The following is a 23,447-nucleotide window of genomic DNA, read 5'->3' as shown; positions in this document are numbered from 1 at the left end:
GTTTGGTTACAATTAGGAAGCTTACAGACCTTTGCCCCCACATTGGCTTTGCTATATACATGGGTTTACTTACAGCAAATGCAAATATGAATGTAGAAATACCATTTCCCAGGCCTACTCACACTCACGGTCATGTGCCCTCTCCCCTAGTGTTATCTGTTTGTCTTGCCTGTCTGCCTGTATAGACGAATTGCTGATGACCTTGGGAGTCTGTGTATGGAAAGGTGTTTACCTGTGTTGATGTCGGGTTTTTTACAGACATGTCCTACCCTGCTGGTCAATAGACTCCTTAGTGCTGAGATCTTTCTAGATTATGATGGGGTCCCACCTCAAGGGAGTCTGTTACCATCACTAGCCTGCAAGATGCACCACTAACTCAGAAGGGAGTAAAGCACCCCACATCTCTGTGGGGATCACCCCAACTCTCTGCAGGATCACATTGTTTTAAAAAGAGCTGGGGGGTGGGGGTGGGGGAAGTTGTTTTTGCCTACCTTTATACACGGGGAATTATCATTGCTTTTTAAAAAAAAAATTCACAAACTCCAGCTACAAACATCTAGTTGGAAAAATTAAATGAGAGACTGATTCGCATCTAGACTGGCAGGATCCAAATGAAACGCATAATTGAGGCACGTTTCCATAGACTGTGGCTTTTGGAGAACTGACATATGTAAAAATAGAACAAAGATGCCTAATTCTGCCCCTTTGTAGGACAGCCAGCACCTGGTGTTTGAAAAGCCCTTCGTCTCAGAGCTTCCTGTCATCTGGCTGCTCCTTTGAAAGAAAGTGCTGGCTCCTCAGTAAGGCACAAAAATCACCTGGCTGACCTGGCCCCCAGGTGAGCTGTTCCCTGAGCTTTTTCCCACCACCAGCCACACTGGAGCTAAGGTCACCTCCACCTGGATCCACCATCCCGACCTTGACCTCAGAGCCAGCCTTTCAGCATCCAGAGTCAACCCTTCTCTGCAGCCAAGCCACCCAGCCGGCCACCCTGCTCATCATTCTCGTTCGCTGTCACCTCCCTTCCACTGCTGTGTTTCTCTGACCCTCTCTGTACTCCCTTCACAAAACGCTGTGAGCTTCCCCTAGGCAGGAAGCTACCCTCTGCTCTTCATGCCCTCCTCCACATACCCCCCAGGGGCCAGGTAGAGCTGGACACTAGCCACCAGCCTAGGGTCTCAGGGTTGACTGTGACTCAAGGAACAACATCTGTGTCAGGATAGAACTGTTCTCAGTGAGAGGGCGCTATCAGTAAGTTCAGGATTATGGAAACATATGTACAGATGGAAAACAGACATCATGTGCCTCTAGCCAGCAAAACAGGTCAACTCCCCCCAATCCTGTCTAACATTTGTTTGGTCCTGAGATCCTGTTGTCACTTCTCTGTTGTCATGCAGAACACCTTAAGCTATCTGTTTGCCAGGAGGGGGAAATGCACCTTTCATTTAATTAGCATTGTCTTTTCTCGGTCATTTGTAAACTGTACCCCAAGTTGTGTGGTAACTAGAAACTGTAAGAATCTTAGAGTTGTGTTTTTCTCAATCATATGTGAACTGTATGTTAAGCTGTGTTTGTCAGAAGGGGAAATGCATCTTTCCTGGATTAGTATTTATGTCTTTGAAACTGTTATTCTCAGTCATATGTTAAGTAGACTAGCACCTAACTCATTTGTTTACTAGTAACTAACTGTACTGGGATCTCTTTGAATGTAAAAATCCTGTAGCATTGAACTAGCAATAGTAATATGTTAAGTAGATTAACACATAACCCAAGTATAAAAACCAAAGGGGAAGGCAGTTTTACATATGATTCTCTCTCCCAGAATTGCAATAAAGCATTTTGGACATTGCCATCTGTCTGTCTTATTGGCAATTGACTAGGGAAAGAACTCCTAGTGCCTAGTAATATAAGCAGGGTTTTCAATGGCTCATTTCTCTGAAGTAGATTGCAAAGAATTTTTTCTGTGCTGCTTCTGGATGGCTTTGAACCATCAACCTTTTGGTTAGCAACCCAGGATGTCAACTCTTTGTACCACTCCACATAATAACAATAATCACTCTAGATCCATCATCATGAGCTCACTAGGTTTTGCTCACACATGCTAAGGAGCCCTGGTGCAGAGTGTCATGTATCGAGCTCCTAACGGAGAGGTCAGCAGTTCTAAACTCTTCTGCAGGAGAAATATGGCCAGTCCCCTCTGTAAGGATTTACAGCCTCGGAGAAAGATGGCCAGTCCCCTCTGTAAGGATTTACAGCCTCGGAAACTCCACAGACAGTTGCTCTGAGTCAGAATTGACTCAATGGTGGTTTCTTTTCTTTCGAAACTGTGTGCCAGGCACATTCTAAGTACTTTCTTTTTCTTCTCACTTCCCCTAGCTGCTGTCACAATGACCACATGCTTAGTAGCTGAATCAGCACAAAAAGTATTATCACATTACAGTTCTTGAATTCAGAAAGCCGAGGTCTATTTGCCTTAGCTGTAGTCATGGCACCAGCGGGGCTGGCTCCTGTGGGGGGGAAATGCAGGCCCTCTTCTTTCTCCGCCTGTAGGACTACCTGGTCCTGGAAAAAGTCCAGCCTCAGTGCTCCTTGGAGGCAAAGATGGCAATGTTTCACCTCTTAGACTTTGAGTATGTTGCTGAGGGCCGTTATTCTTTGGAAGGGACATCATGCTTGCAAAGATGGAGTGTCAGTGCAAGAGAGGTAAAAGGAAGACCCCAGTGATAGGGGCTGAAACAAGGTGGCAGCAATGAACTCAGTTGTGTCAGAGAGGATGGGGATGCTGGAGAGGACAGAGTTCAGCTCTGTTGTTCATAGAGTCGCCATGAATACACTTGACTCAGACACCTGACAATAACAGAACCACCTGCCTTCTGGTTCTTGGCCCAGAGCCCCATGTTGCTCCCCCTCTTGATCTCACAGGCACATGTGGTGGCTCAGAGTCCCTGCTCCTCCTCTCAGCACCTTGTGATGACATTGTACCCACCAGGTAGGCGTGCCAGCCTTTGTCTTACTGTTCTTCCCTTTCTTGTCCCTTGAACAGTGAGCATTTGTGGCAATCCTACTCCACACAGGTCTATTGGTGCATCTTCCCAATAGCCTGCACTCACTTTGTGTCCCTGGTCTCACTGGAGTCATCCTCCCCAATTTCACATGTTTCCATGGGGGTGATGTCACTTGGTAGACTACTTGTCCCCAGGGAGCTTTGGTGGTCCAGTGGTGAGGAATTGCATTGTCACCCCAAAAACACACCTTTCAAATCCACTAGCTGCTCTGAGGGAGAAAGATGGGCAATCTCCTGATGTCAATTCACTGCCTCTGAAAAACCACTGGAGGGTCAGCCGGGGTTGGTCTCAACTTGATGGGAAATAACAACAACAACAACAAGAAGCCACTGTTTCCAAGTTGACTCTGGGTCACGGTGACCCTCCACGGGCTTCTGAGACTGTAAATCTGCATAGAAGGAGATGCTGCATCTTTCTCTGTCAGAGTGACCGAGGATTCAAATCAGCAACCTTTTCGTTGGCAACCTACAAAGTAGGCACCAGGCCACAACGACTCTTTTAAAGACTGTAGTGTAGAGCAGATGTCATTTCGCTATACATAGGAAACCACGATTCTGTGGAGCTCACTGTATTGTGATATTTGCTCATTGTCGTCATCAGGAGGGAGCCCTAGTCCGTGGGACACTGTGATGCTCTCTCAAAGGCTGCACCTCTCTGTTGGTTCAAATCCCAGCAACACTACAGGAGTGAGAGAGGAACAATCTCCTCCTTGCAATTTACAGACTCAGAAACTCAGCGGAGGGTCAGCTATTTGTGGGTTCCAGCTCACCAGCTATGAGTTTCTGGGTTACAGTGGACAGGAACCAAAGAGGCAGCGTCTCAGAGGTGTGCGTGCCGTGGCCATCTAGGTTGATATGCCACCGTAAAATGCCACAAGCTTCAGCCACACAGGGACCAGATTCCATCACCTCTCAGTTTGAGGTGATGTCAGAGATCAAAGTGTCAACCTTGTTGATTACTTCTGTGACTCTGAGAAAGGAACTGCCAAAGGTCTCTGCCCCAGGTCTCTGTCTCAGAGCTCTGTCCCAGGTCTCTGTCTCAGGTCTCTATCTCAGAGCTCTGTCCCAGGTTTCTGCCCCAGGTCTCTGCCCCAGGTCTCAGCCCCAGGTCTCTGTTGCAGGTCCCAGTAGCTCCAGGCATTTCTTGGCTTGCAGCTGCACCATCATGCAATGTCCTTCCTTCGTTTCTCCCTCTCTATGCACGTGCTTCTCTCTGTCAAGGCAACAGTCACACGGGATCATCATCCGCCCTCCTGCAGTGTGACCTCATGGAAGCAGGTCCTCTTCAAGGATCCTACATCCAAACAAGGTCACTTCTCCAAGCACAGGATTTCGGATTTCAGCGTTCTCTGTTTAGAGGACACTGTTCAGTCCATAACATGCAAAATCCAGGCTTAGCTCCCCATTTCACAATTCTTCACTTAAGCACATCAGCAAATCGCTGTTTAGATAATCCAGGATCATCCCCCATCTCAAGATCCTTAATTTAAACCCATCTGCAAATTCTTTTGCACACGTGACATACCGCAGTTACAGGTCACAGGCCCCGAGGCTGAGGAAACAGCCTTGTCTAGACCATCACTGCTCAGCACACCTCGCCGGCATCGCTTAATTCCCACAACCAACCACCCGAACCCTCCGCTGTCAGGCTGTCAGGTCAGCTCTGCCCGCCACCCTCTGTCACGTTTCTGAGGTGTGAATCCTGGCAGGAGGGGACTGCCCATCTTTCTCCCGTGGAGTGGCTCGTGGGTTTGAAATGGGTTAGCAATGTGAAATGTAATACATTGCGTCACAAAGGTCTTTACAACACGCCCTAGAGTTAGGGACTGCCCACCACCTGACTTGTAGATAAGGAACCTAGAAAAACAAACAGATGAAAAGACTGTTCTAAAATTGCACAGCTGAGAAGGGGCAGAAGCAGGATTTGAACCCGGGCAGCTGGGACCCTCTGGTCCGCATCACTCCTGAACCCCATGTTTTCTACACTGGGCAGCCCTTTGGAATCCAACTTAGATGAAGATGACAGAAGAGGGCCTGGTTCTTTACAACGAACCCGCCCAATGGGAGCCGACGTGCTCACGAGACCCCAAGCCTTTGCACTCGTCCCGCTGCGTTGTGCTGTGTTCCTCCCTTCTTCAATATATTACATTTCATGAAAACATTTCATTTTTTTTTATGTTCTTAAAAACACATGTAAATGACAAAAAAGGCACTGAGATGCCTCTTTCCCAATATGGCTGCCAGAATGGCATCCCATGAAAAGGCAATTCCAGTCCCCTGTCCTGAAAACTTTCACTGACCAATGAGACATAGAGGTGACCCTGCACTGCCCCTCAAGGGTCTGGGATCTTCAACTATCTCACTCTTGGTGAATAGAGACTCCTGTGAGCTTGGATGGGGACAGAGGGTGTCTCTGTGTTTACATGCCACACACAGACGTGGCAGCCAGGAGATGAGACATGTGACATTGAGACATCTCAATGACCCAGCCTTAGCTGAGTTTGCAGACGGAAGCAGCTACTCAGATGTGTTCATACACGCCCAGTTAACTAGCAAAGCATCAAGAAGGAATAAGCCACTGTCATTTAAAACCACCAAGTTTGGTGTTCTTTGCAAAGTAGCAATATATAACTGAAATGGTAGAGAGTTAGGCCTTCAGAGGCCAGAGTCTGTGTAGGATGGAAATCAGCCGGGGAAAGAAAATTCAAATATCATTTCTGAAAACAAGAGTTAGATCCACCAAAGACAACGCTCCACGTCCTATTTGGTGAACAGTGACTGGGGCCTTCCAGCTTACGGGCCTACTGACCCAACAGAGCCTAGAAGAGTCTCCAAGACCATGGCTTTTCGTTACACTCAAGATCTGAGGTCACCTCCAAGACTCAGTTCTCAGGCATACAGAGTGGACACCAATACTGGGAAGTCATGCATTTCTTAGAACACTCAGCTAGAAAGGACCACAGATAAAGAGTAGAAAGGGGGAAGTAGTAAGAGGGACAGATGGAAACTGCAAACATAGGGAGTGAGAAGAGTGCTGTTACCTTGTGAGTTTGCAATCAATCTCATTAAAGAAACTGTACGCCAAAGGGGCCCTTTAGAGTAGTGAGAGAAGATCTTCACCCTGAAACCCACAGCGTCCCTTTTCAGCAGGAAGTAGCTAAGAGAATATGCCATCCCCTTTCCCTTATGAATCAGGGTGAAGTCTTTCTCAGGGAGGAGTGATAGGGAATGGCAAAGGACACACTGACAAGGAAGATTAATCAGAACTGGCTTTGACAAGCACTGTGGCAATTGGACAATTAAAACAGACATTCGGGGGGAGGGAAGAACGAACTGGGGAGGAGGGTAGAGAAAACAGTGCAACAATGAATAAATGAGAACCCAAAATCTCTGTAAATGTTCATTAAAACTAATAAAATTTAATAATAATTCAAAAAAATAAACTGTATGGATTGTCAAACTATGCAGCACGCAGGAGCAATAACTTCATAAATTATTACTTAACTTGGAAGAGACTGGAGAACATTATACTGTGTGAACTAACTCAGTCCCACAAGGATAAATATTGTATAAAACTGTTATTGTAGAATGAGTATAAGGATCCAGGAGGGGTGGGAGAGGCTGGAAGCAGAGGGATGTGGATGTGCAGGGGAAGGGGGGATTAATCATTAGATTGCACAATTTGATGGGAGGGCTGAGGGAAATTGAAAGAATTAGTTTGAATTTGTATTCCAGTTTTGTAAATAAACTAGTAGAGAGAGAGAGAGAAAAAAAACACCTAATAGGCTCTATAAACTCACTCAAGCCCCCAACAAGCACTTGAAAGTGACATGAAATACGTGACACAAAGGTGCTAAGACTACCCCTTGTCAAAGGTGGAAAGGTCATGGGACCCAAGGAAGGAAGATAGCTTGTGCAGGTTTCACTGTAACTGGAAAACCCACCTTGAAGAAGAAATGGTTATGCATCCCTCCCAGCAGAAGCAGTGTGGCAGGCACCAGTAGTGCAAATTACTGCTGGCCTCTGTGCTGGCATTCTGTCCTAAGCACAATGCTTGCAAAACACTGAAGAGCACACCAGCTTTATCATCATTATCCTGGTGTCAAACCAGTCTGAACAAGAAACAGGTATTGTGTCCCCAAAATAACATTCCGTTTTGCTTCTCTTTGTCTGCGGGTGGCACCATGGCAGCCCTTCTCCCCTCCGAGCGGCCGGGCTCTGCCAGCTCTTCTGATGTCCAGCAGCCCTCTGTTCTCACAGCTGGTGCCTGCCAACTGCAGGGCAGCGCAGCTAAAGGGCAGGGCTCAGGCTGTGCTGGGAGCGAGTCACAGAGAGCTGAGGGCTTGTCCAGATCCTAGGACAGGTCGCAGTGGAATGGTTGGGGTGCTTCGCCACCTATTTCCATTCTCAACCCTCGGCCCCTGTCTTGTCCCTGTTGATGGGGCTCATGCCCCCATCACTATCATATGGCAGCTCATTAAGAGAACAACAGCAACAGTACCATTTCTAGGTTCCAGTCAACTGCTCTAATACATGCATAGTGTTGGTGGAAGCTTCCAGCCCACTGGAAGGGTGGACGAGGGTACTAAAAGCTTTTTTTTTTTTTTTCCCCTATAATTATATTTTATTAATTTTCATAAACATTTACAGAGATTTTGGGCTTCCACTCATTCATTGTTGCACTATTCTCTTTACCCTCCTCCCAGTTTGTTCTTGTCCAAATGCCACAGTGCTTGTCAAAGCCAGTTCTGATTAATCTTCTTTGTCAGTGTGTTCTTTGCCATTCCCTATCACTCCTCCCTGAGAGAGACTTCACCCTGAGTCATAAGGAAAAGGGGACGGCGTATTCTCTTAGCTACTTCCTGCTGAAAAGGGACGCTGTGGGTTTCAGGGTGAAGATCTTCTCTCACTACTCTAAAGGGCCCCTTTGGCAGTAGGAAACACATAGACTATTATGGAGATTGATTTTGGAATTCAGATGCACTCTTATTGATTGTGCTTGGCTGTACATGTACATATCCTTGAAGATGTATCATGGGGGTGTTGCAACCTAGAAGACACAAATTTGACTAACAAGTTATAAGTACATGAGTCCAAAAATTATGGAAAAGTAAAAGAAAAGATTCTTTCATTGTTTTACAAACCCTGGTACTAAAAGCTTTTGAGAAGCCACCCAAGGGGCAGAGACTGGTCTCAGCAGAGTCAGGAGAGGAGGTGGAAACAGAATGTGGAGCAAATGACCTCCTTGAGCCAGCTACCTCCTTTGCCTTTAGACTAGAACTGAAAGGTGGTGGTTGTTGTCATCATTACGTGCCATCGAGTTGGTTATGTGCCATCAAGTTGCTTGCTACTCACAGCAATCCTATGTACAAAAGCTCTGAGCTCTGCTCTATCCTGAACCAGCTGAATGTCTCTGTTGACAGGACTCATGCCCCATCACCATCAAATGGAAGCTCATTAAGAGAACAACAACAGTGAAATGGCATCCACTTCCTAAACAGCTTGCCTCTAGAAACGGCAGCTCAAAGGGGAGGAGGGCTGCTATGCTGCTACCTGCAGACCAAAGTTTATCCAGAAACTCAATGAACTTAGAGAAATGATGATTGTTATACAACTGAGTTCAGGGCTTCATTCATAGGGTTGCTATGATAGGTCGTCTACAACTCAACAGCACTTAACAGCAACAAGTCACCAACGGCAAAGTCATTCTCTTTCCTTTTACTCCCTAACTTGGCTTTTCCCCTACCCTGTTCCAAATTAAGCATTTGTGGTCAGTGAAAACAGAACTTCAAACAATTTTCACATGTGGTAATTTCTTTTTCTTACAACTGTTTAAGTCATGCTAAGGTCCTAGCCAGTTTACCACTGGTTATGGCTGCCGATCCTTGGTAGAGAAAAATCATGTCCGTTAGATGTTTTAAGAGTTTAGTCAAAGAGAAGGAAATAAACCAGGGGTTTGCAGCCTGTCTTCTTTTATTTTTCTCCCCCTTATTTTTTTTTTAAATTTTTCTACCGAGATGGATCGATTCTGTGAGTGGAGTGGTGGGAATGAGTGTTTGAGACAGCGAGGTTGGCACAGGATAGAACGGCGTTTAGGGCCTTTGTACAAAGGATCGCTGTGAGTTACAAGTGACTCGATGGCACATAACAATAATAACTGTTGTTGTTGTTATGTGTCGTCGAGTCATTTGCGACTCATAGCGACCCTATGCACAACAGCCCTAAACCCTGCTCTATCCTGTGCCAAGCGCACTGCCTCTGACACACCCATCCCGATTACCCCAGTCACCGAGTCAATCCATCTCATAGAGGGTCTTCCCCTCCTGTGCCGTCCCTCCACCCTCCCAAGCATGACGTCCCTCTCCAAGGACCCGTCCCTCCTGGCAACATGTCCAAAGTATGTCAGACGAAGCCCCAGAATCCTTGCCTCCAAGGAGTAGCTTGGTTTAATCCTCTCCAAGATGAATCTGTTTGTTTTCCTGGCAGTCCATGGTACATTCAGTACTCTTCTCCAGCACCACAGCTCAAAAGCATCCACTCTCCTTCTGTCCTCCCTAGTCATTGTCCAACTCTCTGATGCATAACAAGCAATTGCAAAGACCATGGCCTGTATCAGGCGCACAAATTTGAACAAATTCTTTCAGTTTCCCTCACCTCCCCCCAACCCATTAAATTGTACAACCCAATGATTAACCCCCCTTTCCCCCTGCACATCCACAACCCTTTGATTCCAGCCTCTCCCACCTTCCTGGATCCTTATACGTATTCTACAATAATGGTTTTATACAATATTTATCCTTATGGGACTGATTTAGTTCACTCAGCATAATACTCTCCAATCCCTCCCAAGTTAGGTAATAATTTAAAAAGTTATTGTTCCTGCATACTGCATAGTATTCCATTGTGTGAATGTGAGAACTGAGGCACAAACTGAAATTTGTACACCCATGTTCATAACAGCATTATTTACCATTGCAAGAACATGGAAACAGTCCAAATGTCCAACCACAAATGAATGGATTGAGAAATTATGGTACATTCATGCAGCCTGCCTTCTTAATCTTGACAGAGTGCAGTGACTTCTCAAACTCCCATTGGATTACTTATTGGGCAGACTTCCAACGTACTTGGGGAATTCTGTCAAGGGAAGTCTGCGAAGTAGTGACTCTTTCCTCTTCCTTAAAATCCTGTTCTTTACTGAGAAGCAGGAAAAGACCTACTCTTGGCAACTAACACTAATCTTGCAGTAAGGGTTTTACTGTGGCATCTGGTTGAGCCTGCAGTCTCCAAGGTGTGGGTGTTCCCGAGGGAAGGTTGGCCAATGGTCCATCCCATTGCATTTCTGAGTCTCAGGTAGGGAGGTCTGGGCCTTCTCTCTTTTCAAGGACATAATTTAGTTCACAAAAAAAAGATATTTATTCTTCCTTCAGCCTATGTTGTTGTATGTGCCATCGAGTTGCTTGTGACTCATAGTGACCCTATGTACAACAGCCCTAAACCCTGCTCTAACCTTTGCCAATCTCACTGTCTCTAACACGCCTATCCCCCTTACCCCAGTGATGGAATCAATCCATCTCATTGAGGGTCTTCCTCTCCTGCGCTGTCCCTCCACTCTCTCAAGTATGACATCCCTCTCCAAGAACTGATCCCTCCTTGCAACATGTCCAAATTATGTCAGATGAAGCTTCAGAATCCTTGCCTCCAAGGAGCAGCCTGGCTTTGCCCTCTGCAGGACGAACTTGTTTATTCTCCTAGCACTTCATGGTATATTCAATATTCTTCTCCAGCACCACAGCTCAAAGGCATCAACTCTCCTTCTATTCTCCCTAGTCACTGTCCAGCTCTCTGAAGCATAGCAAGTAATAGCAAAGACCGTGGTCTGTATCAGGTACACCTTCGTCTCCAGACTGTCATCGTTGCCTGTAATGTTTTTTAAAACCCCGTCCTTGCTAGACCTTCTGGGTACCCTCGCTCACCCTCAGGGCCAAGGGACAGTTTCCACCTCTCAGCGCTCCTCCCCTCTGCTGGCCTGTCCGTCACACAGGAGGAGCCGCCCATCTCATCTCAGTCCTGGTGGGTTCACACTCCCAGATGCACTCAGCCTCCTGTTAGCAGTGTTCTTTATCACAGACTCAGCCTCCAGAGCTCCCTTTGTGGGCACCTGTATGTTGTTGTTGGGTCAGAACTGACGCATAGCTGACCCATCAGGAGGTTTTCAGAGGCAGCAAAGTGCACGGGAGGAGACTGCCCGTCATTCTCCCCTGGAGCAGCTGGTGGATTTGAACTGCTTTCCTCTGGGAAAGTGCAACTCCTTACCACTAAGTCACTAGAGCTCTCGTACCCTAGGGACCAGGAGAGTGAAATTCCCTGGTAAATCATCAGTCCCTTTTCATCTACTGGCCAACATGTACAAAGAGAAGATGAAGGTGATAAATATATATATAAATATTTTTAGCTATGAGGCATTCTGTCAACGTTCCTGGCTCGATTCAAGCCAGTGTCGCCTGAGATGGTGGTTCCTTCAACAATGGGCCCACTGTGCCACTTCTGACAGAGGATCCACCTCCTCAGGGCCTTCAGCCAGCACTCGACAATGGCTGACGGGTGCCACCGGTGCCTGTGCTGTTGTGTCCTGGAGCTCAGGGACAACTGAGAGAACCAGCAGGAAGTCAGCACTTACGGTCATCTTTCTGCTCACCTGTCTGCCCAGCGATGGAGGCGCTCAGTCTGTGTGGGATCCTTGAGGACACCTTCAAGGTCACGCGGATCTGGTAATACCTGAGAAGAGAGCAGAGAGAAGACCACTGAAGGTGAACTGCTTAATGCTGGCATCTTTTCCAAATGCCCAGGTTCAAGCCTGTAGGCCACGGAAGCATGTACGATCATCGGGTATCAAAGAGATTCATTCTGGAAGAGAAGGAGGGAACGGGCAGGGTTAGAGGCAGGATGCTGGGCTCTCGTGTGAGCCGGAGCGAGGTACACGGCAGAGGCAGCAGAAGACATGGGCGCGTCAGCAGGGACACAGAGGAATGCATGGTTTATTTAGCCAGAAAAGTCTGCTGTTGTTGGCATAGAAACAAACAGTAAGATGCTTAAAAAAGCGCAAACCTGTTGCTGCGGAGTGGACTGCAGCTCACCACGGGCAGCAGGATGTTGACCCCAACTCACGGGCCTCAGAGCAGAGCGGAGCTCAGGGGCTTCCCTGGCTGCCAGCTTACTGGGGCGGATGCCAGGCTTTCTTCCGTGGAGCCCCAAGTGGGGTTCAAACTGCCATTCTTCCGGTAGCCGACAAGGGCAAGCAACTCTACCCCCCAGGGTGGTAGTTAGGGAGCCCTCCGGCATAGCCCTTAAGGAGTCGAGCTGCTAATCCAAATGTGGCATTTCTCCAGCAGTTCAAATCCATCTGCGGCACCACTGGATGCAGACGGGCAATCTCCTCCTGTTCTAGTTACCTTGAAAGCCCACTGCAGGGTCAGCTAGGACTTGGTTCTTGGTTGATGGGAAGGGATTTTTTTTAAAAAAATTTATTTTATTTCATTATTTTTTGTGTGTACCATCAAATCAGATCTGACTGGTACAGGAGGAGATTGTTCCTCCTTCTCCAGCAGAGCATCTGGTGGATTCGAACTGTGCATCTCTGAGATTGCAGTTGCAGCTTCTTGCTGCTAGGCCACCAGAGCTCACCACTGGGAAGGGATTTTTTTAAAAGGTCCTAGTTTGAGGAATGTGTGCATTTTAAATGCAAATGTGTGGTGGAGAACCAGCACATAAATTATGTCAGCACCGTGCTGCCACACAACCAGCTTCAGAAGCACAGCAGTCGAGTTACCACAGGAACACCTGCCTTCTTTTTTTGTCTTTTTAAAAATTGATTAATTTAATGAAAGTTTACAGAGACTGGATTTCCATTAATTTATTGTTGCAATTTTTTCCCCATCTAACCTCCTCACTCCAGTTCACTCTTTCCTTTGAAAAGTAAAGTTTTTTCATTGTTATATAATCCCTCCCCTCAAGTCCACTCCACTACGTAGCCCTCATTCTGGACTCCCTTCATGGCATGTTCTGTTCAGAGTTTCAAGCTCTATTTATAGACTGTACATGAGTATCATTGAGTTTTCTGACTTTCTCATTCTTCTCCATGTTATCCATAATTTGTTATGATTCATACAGCCAATACTCTTCACCAAAGTGACAGTTCAAAGGCATTGATGCTACTAGGGTCATCCTTAGTCACTATCCAACATGCACATGCTCATGAAGCAGTGAAAAATGCCAGAGTTTGGGCCAGGTGTACCTTAGCCTTCAAACTAACATCCTTAGGTCAAATCAAAACCTCGCTGCCATGAGGGTGGCCCCCTGACTCATGACAGCTCTGCACTGGGTTCTCCCGGAGCGTAAGTCTTCATGGATGGCTGAACACTGACCATCCTTCTCCCTTGGAACAGTGGGCTAAGCTTTTTTGTTATTGTTGTGAGCACCTGATTGGTCATATCATGCCACCAGGGGTGCCTAGATTTATTAAGCATCATTGTGCCTGAAGCTCTACCAACAACTTCCACCTAAGTCATCTTGTTTGGCTCACCATGAATTCTTTGTTAAAGAAAGTGTCAAGTGGCAATCAGGGAAGGTAGTGGGTCATAGAAGGGATGCAACTACTTAGAAGAGACGAAATGACAAGATCACACACAGGGAGAGGGGGCTGGGATTAAAACCTCAGAGAAAACGCCTCGAGCCATGCATTTGACATGCATGTCATGCATCTGACAAGCCCTCAGAGGAGTGCAGCGCTGTTGTCACCTGGTACTATCGTGGTAACTGCCACTGAGTTCTGGTTCGGAACCACTTTACATGTAACAGGGCACCATACTGCGTGGGCTGTGTCATCTTCAGGACCCTGGTCTGTGCCCACGGCCATGGTTCTGTGCAGTGCCTTCCAATCTAGGCGGCCAGCCAGTAGACTAGGCAATAATATCCTATTGTGACCCGTGAGGTTTCCATAGGTAAATTTGTAAAATATATTGCCAGGCACTTCTTCCTAGCTCTTTTTAGTCTGGGAGCTCCATGAAACCTGCCCCCACAAGTGACTGTGATACTAGAAGTACCGGTGACATAATTTCCCGCATCTCAACTACATGCAAGGGACCACAGTGTTATAAACTAGCAGCATGTTGGTGATGCTATAAATGAGGTATCTTTTATAGCCAATTCTAAACTTGTCTGATTTCTTGTTTCCTAAAAATCACTCGATGCTTTTGAATCTTCCTTCAAGGAAGCAGATGCTCCCCAGCAATTTTTAAAAGAATTCATTTCAATTTGATGGGCTCATCTGAACCTTGTCTTGATTAAACAGAACTTTTATTTTATCCCTGACAGATAGCAGATCCACTAACCACAGATTCTTTCAACATACATGTGACTTTTTCTAATCACTACAGCAAATTTAGTGCCACTGCCTCTTTGAAATCCTGCTTGAACTTCTGGCAGTTCCCTACCTACTGTTCTAGCCATCTTTGAATGATCTTCAGTAGTACTTTGCTTGTATGCTATATTAATGATATTGTTGGGTAGTTTCCATATTCTGTTGCATCACCTTCTTGGGAATGGGAATCTCTTCTAATCGACTGGCCAGACAGACAGCTACCCTCCAAATTTTCTGGAATAGACTGGTGAGCACTTTCAAGGTTGTATCTGTTAGTTGAAACAACTCAGTTGGTATCCCATTAATTCTTGGGGCCTTACTTTTTGCCAGTGCCTTCAATGCAGCTTCCAAAGGCATGTGGTCAGAATTCACCAGCTGCTCCTGGGAGAAATATGGGCAATCTCTTCCCATGCCATTTACTACCTCTGAAAACCCACCGGAGGGTCAGCTATGAGTCAGTTTCAACTCGATGGTACACAACAACAACAACAAGTTTACGCAGGAGAAGATTTTTCACCTTTCCTCTTGGCAGCCGATGGTAGACTCAAACCATTGACTTTTTAATTAACTGTAGTATGTAGCAAATTGCACCACCAGGACCTGTTAATATGCTTGGCCTGAGATGTAAGGAATTGTTAATCACCTAAGAACAACAATAATTTGTAATAAAGTCACAGATGGGATCGACGTTGCTAGTCCCACTGACCTTGAGATGTGGAGAATATTCTGGATAATCTGTGTGGAACCAACATGATATCAGAAGAGAGGCGACGAGGAAGGAGAGTATAAAAGCAGTAGCCTGACAATGCTTCCCCAACCACTGCTGGCTCTGAAGATGGAGGGGGGTATTGGCTAAGAATGCAGGCAGGCAGCCCGTGGGAGCTGGAAGAGACAAGGATTCTTTCCTTCTAGAATATGAACTAAGAAATCCAGCCTTGCAAGCAGCTTAACTGCCCAGTGAGAACCACTAAGACGTCTGCCCTTCAAAACTGCAAAAGGAATCACTTGTTTTAAAGCCAAGACATCGTGCATTGCTCAAATCTGCTGCAAAAGATCTGCAAAGAGCAAAGCTGTCACGTTAGGGATCACATGGGCTTGAGCCAAGCTATGATAGTTTCACTTTTCTCGTTATGTGGATGCAAAAGTGGAACCACCGATAAGGGCGACTGAAGAATTCTTGATGCTTTTGTTTTATGATGCTGGTGAAGAGAATAAATATACTATTCCCTGCAAGAAGAACAAACCAACCTGTCTTGGGCAGGTACAGCCAGAATGGTCCTTAGAAAGGTAGAGGGCAAGCTTCTGTCTTATGGGTTCAATTCATGGACATGCGACTGGGAGAAGCCTGTCCCTAAGCTCTCGATAAAGCCGAAGGTTAGCAAAACGAGGACCACTCTCAACAAGATGGACCGATGCAGTAGCTGCAACTATGGACTCAGACACAGCAGCTGTTGTGAGGGTCGTCCTGGATGGGGCCCTGTTTGGTTGTGTACGAGGCCATTACAAATCAGAAATGATTGAAGGCACCTAACAACAACAACCATTTATAACGTTTATTACAGCAGCCATAGCACACTAATACACATTGATTCTCAGCTTTTCTTTTTACAGCAAAGCCTTAACTTCTTATGCCATAATCCCTTCCTATGATAAAATGAATGGCTGCCTACAAGTTAGCGATATACAGACTATGACTCAGAGAGGTTAAGTCATTCACCCCAAGTCACATAGTGGGAACTTGGGGGATTAAAATTCAAGACCATTTGACTAACATCAAGCTGTTACGTTGGGGAGGTAAAGCCAGATGCTTTTAATGACACAGATTTTCCCCAAGTCCTCGCTCATTCTTCTGTCACTGGGAGTCCAGCTGCCACCCTGCTCTGATAGCTACTATCGTCCCCCACTTCATGCATTTACATCAGTTCGGTGTTGTTTTTTTGCAAAGCACCATGTACTCATTAGAATTCTTACCACTGCAGCCAGGGGAGAAAGTCAATAAAAATGTGTTTTTATTTCTGTATAGAAATATCAGTTATCAGCACAAGCTGGAAGAGACAGGCTGTGTCCTCCTATTCATCACCGTATCTGCATCAGTTACCATGGTGCTGGTCCACTCTGACATCCAGTAAATGCTTAACACATGAATGGGTGGAAGAATAAATGAATGAATGAACTAAAGAGATTCTCATCAATAAAGGGTAGAGTCATTTGATTCAAACCCAATATTTGCACTACTGTAACTCAAAATCCACATGTAATTCTTGTAGACCCAAAGAGACTAATAAGATCCCACAATGCAAATGAAGAGACCAGTGATATTTTGTCAAAACTGCTTTAGATCCAATAACCGGGGTGAAGAGGGTAGATGTGTCAGAGACAATGAGATTGGCTCAGGACCAAGCAGGGCTCAGAGCCGTTGGGCACAGGGTCACTCACGATGAGTGAGTCAGAGCTGACTCAACAGCATAGAACAACAACTTTTCTATCAGACATAACTTGAAATTACCACTATGATTCAGGGTCATGAATAAATTAAAATATGAATCATGCCAGTGAACAAGGAGGAAGGGATATGACAGAAGTAATAGAAATGAGAATAACAGGAAAGAAGTGGGGAGTCTGTGGTCACCTTATGAAAACTGTAATTAATGTTACCAAAAATGTGTATGAATGGTTGAATGATAGACTCATTTGCTTTGTAAACTCTCATTCAAACCACAATAAAAAGATAAATAAAACAGTGGAGGCCTTTAAAAGTAAGATGTAATAGAAACAACAGCTTCCTGTAGGCAAAATGTGTGCCTCATGTCTCTTATAGACAGTTATTGCACTTCAAAGCATGCAGCTTTGAACAGTACATATACAGTCTCTAATCAATAGATATTGATCATCAACATAAATGCCTACAACACTGACTTGTGTGGACTGTACTTTCCAGTGTGGACATACCTGCATTGCCCTAGTTATTATATCAGTCCATCTCACCCAGCGTCTTCCTCTCTTCTACTGTCCCTCCACCTTTCTGCGAATGATATTCTTCTCTAAGGATCGGTCGGTCCATCCTGGACACATGCCCAAAGTATGTGAGACACCGCTTCAAGACCGTAGCCTCCAAGGAGAATCTTGGTTTCCCCCTCTCCAAGACAGACCTGTTTGTTCTCTGAGCAGTCCATGGTATGTTCAAAAGACTCTTCTCCAGCACCACAACTCAAAGGCATTGATTCTTCTTCTGTCATCCTTAGTCACTGCCCAGCTCTCATATGCATAGCAAGAAACTGCAAAGACCATAGCCTGGATCAGGTGCACCTTAATTTCTAGACTGACTTCGTTGCTCTGCAGTACTCTGGAGAGGCACCTGGCAGTAGATTTTCCCAGTGTGATTCGAGGATAAGAAAAGAAAATGAAGGAGAACATTCCCTAGCTGTTGGAAGGATCGGTTCCACAGAAAGTTATAAAGCTCGTGAAGGTGGAGAAGAGCCTGTCCCTGCATTTGGAGAAACTTCATGCTGTGGATAGAGGATCAAACCCAATAGCCAATCCCTCTCGGCCAATCCCTCTCGGTACGTGGACAATCACTGCTGAGGGAGGAAGATTGTTTCAGCTGCTTAAAAGAAAGACATGTAGGCCAGAGTGTAACTGCTCCCTAGGGTGTTCGTAGCGATGGACTCTTACAGATGCAGCATGCCACGTCTTTCCCTCAAAGAGTGGCGAAGGGCTTCAGACACTAACATTTGGGTGGCAGTCCAGTGAGTGACCACCTCGCCACGAGAACTCTTCCTGTGCTTCTCAAGAGGGGAAATCCACTTTAAATAGAAATACATGAATGAGGTAAAAATTTAAAAAAGATGAAGAATCTTTCATGGGTACCCTGTACCTCCTTTTTATAAAGTAAAAATTCAATTTTTCATTAAAATATTCTTCCACCATAAATCTATATGCCCAGGTCTCTTCTGGTCTCCATCTTGCATCTAAACTAGAAATCACCCTGTTAGCAGACATTTTTTAGTATTTGTGTTATCTCAAGCTTTTCCGTTTGCCTACCTCCTCTCACCACACTCACTCAAGTGTTACTTGTTGTTGTTGTTGTTACCATCATCATCACTGTTACAGCAGTTACTTCTTAGGATATGCTGGTTCCCTCCATAACTTACATTTAACAATATACTTGATGCCCACAACTCTTCACTAAGGTCAGTACTGTTATTACACCATTTTACAGATGAGGAAACTGAGGCACTACATGCTTAGAGAACTCACTCAGGACTCCAACACAGCCAATCTGACTTCAGAGCCCACACACTGACTTATGTCCTGCATGAAACTCTCTGTCTCTTCTAACCTGAGCCATAAACATCGAGCTCAGGGTTCTGTCGACCTGAAAATTTATTCCTTAATCGAATCTTACAGCTTCAGAGTCCCCAGAGATCACTAATCTGCTTAGATTAAGAAGTAAATGAATCTCAGAACTGTTAAGGTCCATGGCCAAAGCCCCAGTAAGAGATAACAGAACTGAGTTGTAGGTGCTTAATAAGCATGTGTTCAGTCAGATTGGCTTTAAATTGAATGCTGTAGAAACCCATCAAGAGAATCACTCACTCCACATAGTCTCACACCACGCATGGGTGTGCTGATGGTGTCAACGCCATGCTCTCAGTTGGGAACTTAAAGTCCGTAATGGTGGGAGGTATTCAAACAACAGAATGGACCAACCCCTGGAGCGGTTTCTTCTCCTTGTCTTCCTCCTCCTTTCATTCTTCATCCTCCTCACCCTCTCTTTCTCCCTGGCTAGACAGTAAATCTGTACCAGTTATCCCTGCTTCTGTCTCAGCATTTTTTTTTTATCAAAGAAACTTAAAAGTCCAGAATAAACAAATGGACAATCTGAAAAATTTCTAAGAAAGTGACCACAGATGGGGTGGGACTCAAAGTCCTGAGCCTTCACATAGAACATGTATTACGTCTCAGAGAACATCATGAATAAAATCCACTACTTAGGTTCCTAAGATCATTTTCCTGTTAGCTGGATCCAAGACCAACCTTTACAAAATGCATGTCATTTGCACACAAAGATGCAAGGGGACAAGAGCGTTCTAAGTTTCCCCCTCACATCTTCCTCTTCACATTCACAGCAAAGCAGAACAAAACACCAACAGCAATAACAACAACAAAGGCGTCTGGAGGACGACTGAAGAATATGCACACTCTCCAGATGTCACATCCCTCATCTGCAGATGGGGAAGCACCTGGTACCTTCTAGTCGATGCAGAAGTCCAAATTACTGAATGGAACAGAACAGGCTTCAGTTCCTGATGGACGATCATTTCTGCTATTAGTCTAAGGTCTCAGCCCCTACCTGTTCCTGCAAACACCTTCTCTAGGCGTGAAAGCAGGCCCTGAGGAGCTGCAGATGGCCAGGACAGCAGACTACCTCAGAAGAGCAGCCAGGGTGTTCCTTGGAGGCAAGGGTGGTCGGCGCTCCTTTCACACACATGGGCGTGTTATCAGGAGGGTCCACTTTCTAGAGGAAGACATCATGCTTGGAAAAGGTGAAGGGCAGAGGGCATGGAGGGACTCTCAGGGAGATGGACGGACATGTGGCTGAACAATGGGGTCTGGCACATGTGGTGATTGTGACGATGGTGCCAGACCACAGTGTCGTTCTGCTGTGCACAGGGAAGCGATGCATGGGAGCAGCTCAACGCACCTACAACAACAGCAACAGGGAATCTTACCCAACAGCAAAACCACCCCGGTGCAGCGGCTGTATGTCATGTACACGACACAGCTGTGCGCTGGCAAACAGAAGTGGCTCCCTGTTCCTCTGTCCCTGTGTCGCCCCTGCTGCTGTTGGTTCACCCTGCCTGCTGGACTGTTGTCCCACCTAATAATGAGTCAGCGGCCGGGCTTTCTAATCTGCAGGAGCTTCTTTGTGTTGATGCTGCTGCTCTCAGAAGGTGTCAGAACACTGTCACCCAAAGCAGTGCGGTCCGCGGGTGAGAAGCACTCTTTCCCCAAGGTCGACGGAGACAGGAGTGTTCCACTACAACCTGTATGCTGGCAGCTGGACGCTCAACAGGTGTCCTTTCATTTTCCTTCAGACTCCAGGCAGCATTTGATTATTTTTCCGCATTTATGTTGTTTGATTAAATGCAGTTGGGGAGAAGCAGGCCTTCAAGCTCCTCTCACAGCTTGAAATGACATGGCTAATTTAAAACCTCAGCCCGGAAAATCTGCCGTGCAATGCCCCGCTGTGAGCATGGTCTCCGCTGGGACAGTGTTCAACGATGAGGCCAGAAGCAGAACCAGACCCAGCCAGTCCGTGTGTGCAGCTGGGAGAGATGGACGACGCGCCCATGGAGCTCTGATGCAGAATGCCAAAACCACGAAATGAAAGTATGAGAAGACCCCAAAGATGCAGCTCTCTCCCAGCTTGGGCCACATTGTAATGCTGGCTTGGTCACTTATTGATAAAGCACGGCTTTGAGAAAATAATACTATCTCGCTGAACATTGGGTTTTCTCATCATAAAGATGAGGATATTGTGAAGGAATAATATAATAAATGAAATAATAACTCAAGTACCTTGCACAGTCCATGAGGCAAGTGAAAATATTAATTTCTATTAAGACACTAATTAGTAATTATTCCTTTAATTGTGAGTTACTCCGGTCTTGCTGATGGGAAGCAGTCAGAGACATGGGACCATAATTCCCCAAGGCCACAGACGAAAATGGCAGAGCTCAGGACGACTCATTCGGACCCCCGGTCTGACCCATCTTATCAATATATTTGGACATTATTTAATTACAGGACACACAGCCATTAGGTGATAAGAAAAGACTTTATTCACACCATAAAGTGCATTATTTATCTAACTATTGTTTACATGGTCTCCACAAGTATCAGCAATAGGAACCACAGGATCAGAGTACGAATAAAGGAAGTCCCCGGCTCTCGCAGGCCAGTCTTTATTCAGAGAAGTTATGTGTTCCACACACATTTCCACATACTACTTGCCTATTTTTCAGAAAGATGCTCACTACCTGAGGTGCAGGTATGGGTCTTTCCTCATCCAGAGCAAAGACAAAACTCAAAGGTGCACAAGAACAACTAGTTCAAAGGAAATGAATTACATGAATTCCAGCCTCCACCACTCTGAGACCAGAAGAACTAGAGAGTGCCCAGCTACGACTGCATATATAGCACTGCACATCTTCTGAAAGGCTCACTGACCATAGGAGTCCTGGGCAAAGAGGGAGGAAAACATGGAACAAACCCAACAGAAAATAACACAAACCAGATTTCCAGATCTGAGAGAGACTGGCGGAACCCAAGACTCTATTTCTTCATTACTTCATCAGTTAGGAAGTAGGAACAATTGTGACTGCAAGGAGAGCATTGCAATCGATGTGGTTAAGCAAAATATATGACTCGTTGAATTAAAACTCAATTTGCTTTGTAAACTTTCACTTAGATAACAATAAGAAAAAGAAAAAAAAAAGTATGCATGATCAATGTTGGTCCAGTGTTCAAGACAGGGTTGTGAACACCACAACCACAGGACACTGTCTTGTGCCTGTATACTCTGTGAAGACATAGCAGATGTATGATTTCTTTTTTCAACAAAATTTTTATTTTATATTGGTTTACTTACACAATTCGTATATATTGTTTTTTCATACCGGATCTTCCCCATTTCCTTTACCCACCCCTGCATCAAATTGTGTGACCCTATGATGACCCCCCCCTGCCCATCCTCACCCCTTGCTGCTACCCTCCCCACCTTGGATTCTCACTGGCAGTAAGAGAGATGTAAGCTAAAACTACAGTGTAAATTAAAACCTCTATCTCACCCCAGTAGCAGTGGCAAAGTTTAACAGGACAACAAATATTACATGTTGGAGGTGAAACGGCAAGATAGGAATTCTTAAACACTGTTGGTGGGATTGTAAATGGTACCACCACTCTGAAGGGCAGTTTGGTGTTTCCTCCAAAAGCTGAACACAGAAATTCCATATGACTCAGATATTTCACTGCTGCTCTTTGGAAGCAAGGATTCTGAAGCTTCTTCGTCTGAGATACTTTGGACGTATTGTAAGGAGGCACCAGTCCTTGGAGAGAGACGTCATGCTTGGGATGGTGGAGGGACAGTGCAGGAGAGGAAGACTCTCAATGGATGAGGTGCATTGATTCAGTCACTGGGGTAATGGGAGTAGGCGTATCAGAGACAATAAGATTGTCATAGAATAGAGCAGTGTTTAGGGCTGTTGTGCTTAGGGTCGCCATGAGTCACAGGCGACTTGACAGCACATAACAACAACAATAACCATGTAAATGATATTATGTGGATAGTGTCGCCCCAGTGAGTCTCAGTTTACTCATATTTCAAGGATGACCGTGACACCTATCTGGCAAGTCTACAAGAAATATGATAGATGAAACATGGAAGGTGATTGCATACCGAGAAAATACAAGGTGCTCAGAAAACCCTTTTTTATGATATAATTTTCCTACTCTAACTTCTCTCAAAAGAAACTCAAATTATCTATTCTGCATCAATATATCGTATAGAGGCTGTGGCAACAGGGAAGACAAGTACCTGGCACCTGAATAGGTAGTTGGAAATATTGATTGAAAGGTTGCTGTTGTTATATACAATCAGGTCAGAACTACCTCACTGCTGACCCTCCAGCACATTTTCAGAGGCATGAAATTGCATAGATTTCCCTTCTTTCTTCTCCAGTGCATTTGGTGAATCCAAACTGCATGTCTTTGAATTGGTAGTGCAACTCCTTACCACTAAGCTGCTGGAGCTCCCTGACAAGTAGGTAGGTAGTTAGATGGAAAGAAGGAAGGGAGAGAGAGAGGGAAGGAGGGAGGGAGGGAGGAAGGGAGGGAGGGAGGGAGAGAGAGAGAGAGAAAAGAAAGAAAGAAAGAAAGAAAGAAAGAAAGAAAGAAAGAAAG

The 23,447-nt window shown here is 45.5% G+C and overlaps 1 protein-coding gene across 1 annotated transcript in view; it reads right to left on the bottom strand.

The window, feature by feature from the left end:
- FAM135B (family with sequence similarity 135, member B) overlaps positions 1-23,447 on the bottom strand; it is a 139,055-nt gene that overhangs the window by 101,762 nt on the left and 13,846 nt on the right. The window contains exon 2 of the mRNA XM_006879268.1: positions 11,763-11,842. Within this exon, the coding sequence (XP_006879330.1) occupies positions 11,763-11,842 (80 nt within the window). The remainder of the gene's footprint in view (positions 1-11,762; positions 11,843-23,447) is intronic.

This window comes from Elephantulus edwardii, unplaced genomic scaffold (genome assembly GCF_000299155.1).
Source record: "Elephantulus edwardii isolate Elephantulus edwardi_28Jun2011 unplaced genomic scaffold, EleEdw1.0 scaffold00003, whole genome shotgun sequence".
NCBI classification, from domain to species: domain Eukaryota; kingdom Metazoa; phylum Chordata; class Mammalia; order Macroscelidea; family Macroscelididae; genus Elephantulus; species Elephantulus edwardii.
The sequence above is the reverse complement of the archived record's forward strand: the minus strand, read 5'-3'. Positions and strand labels throughout refer to the sequence as shown.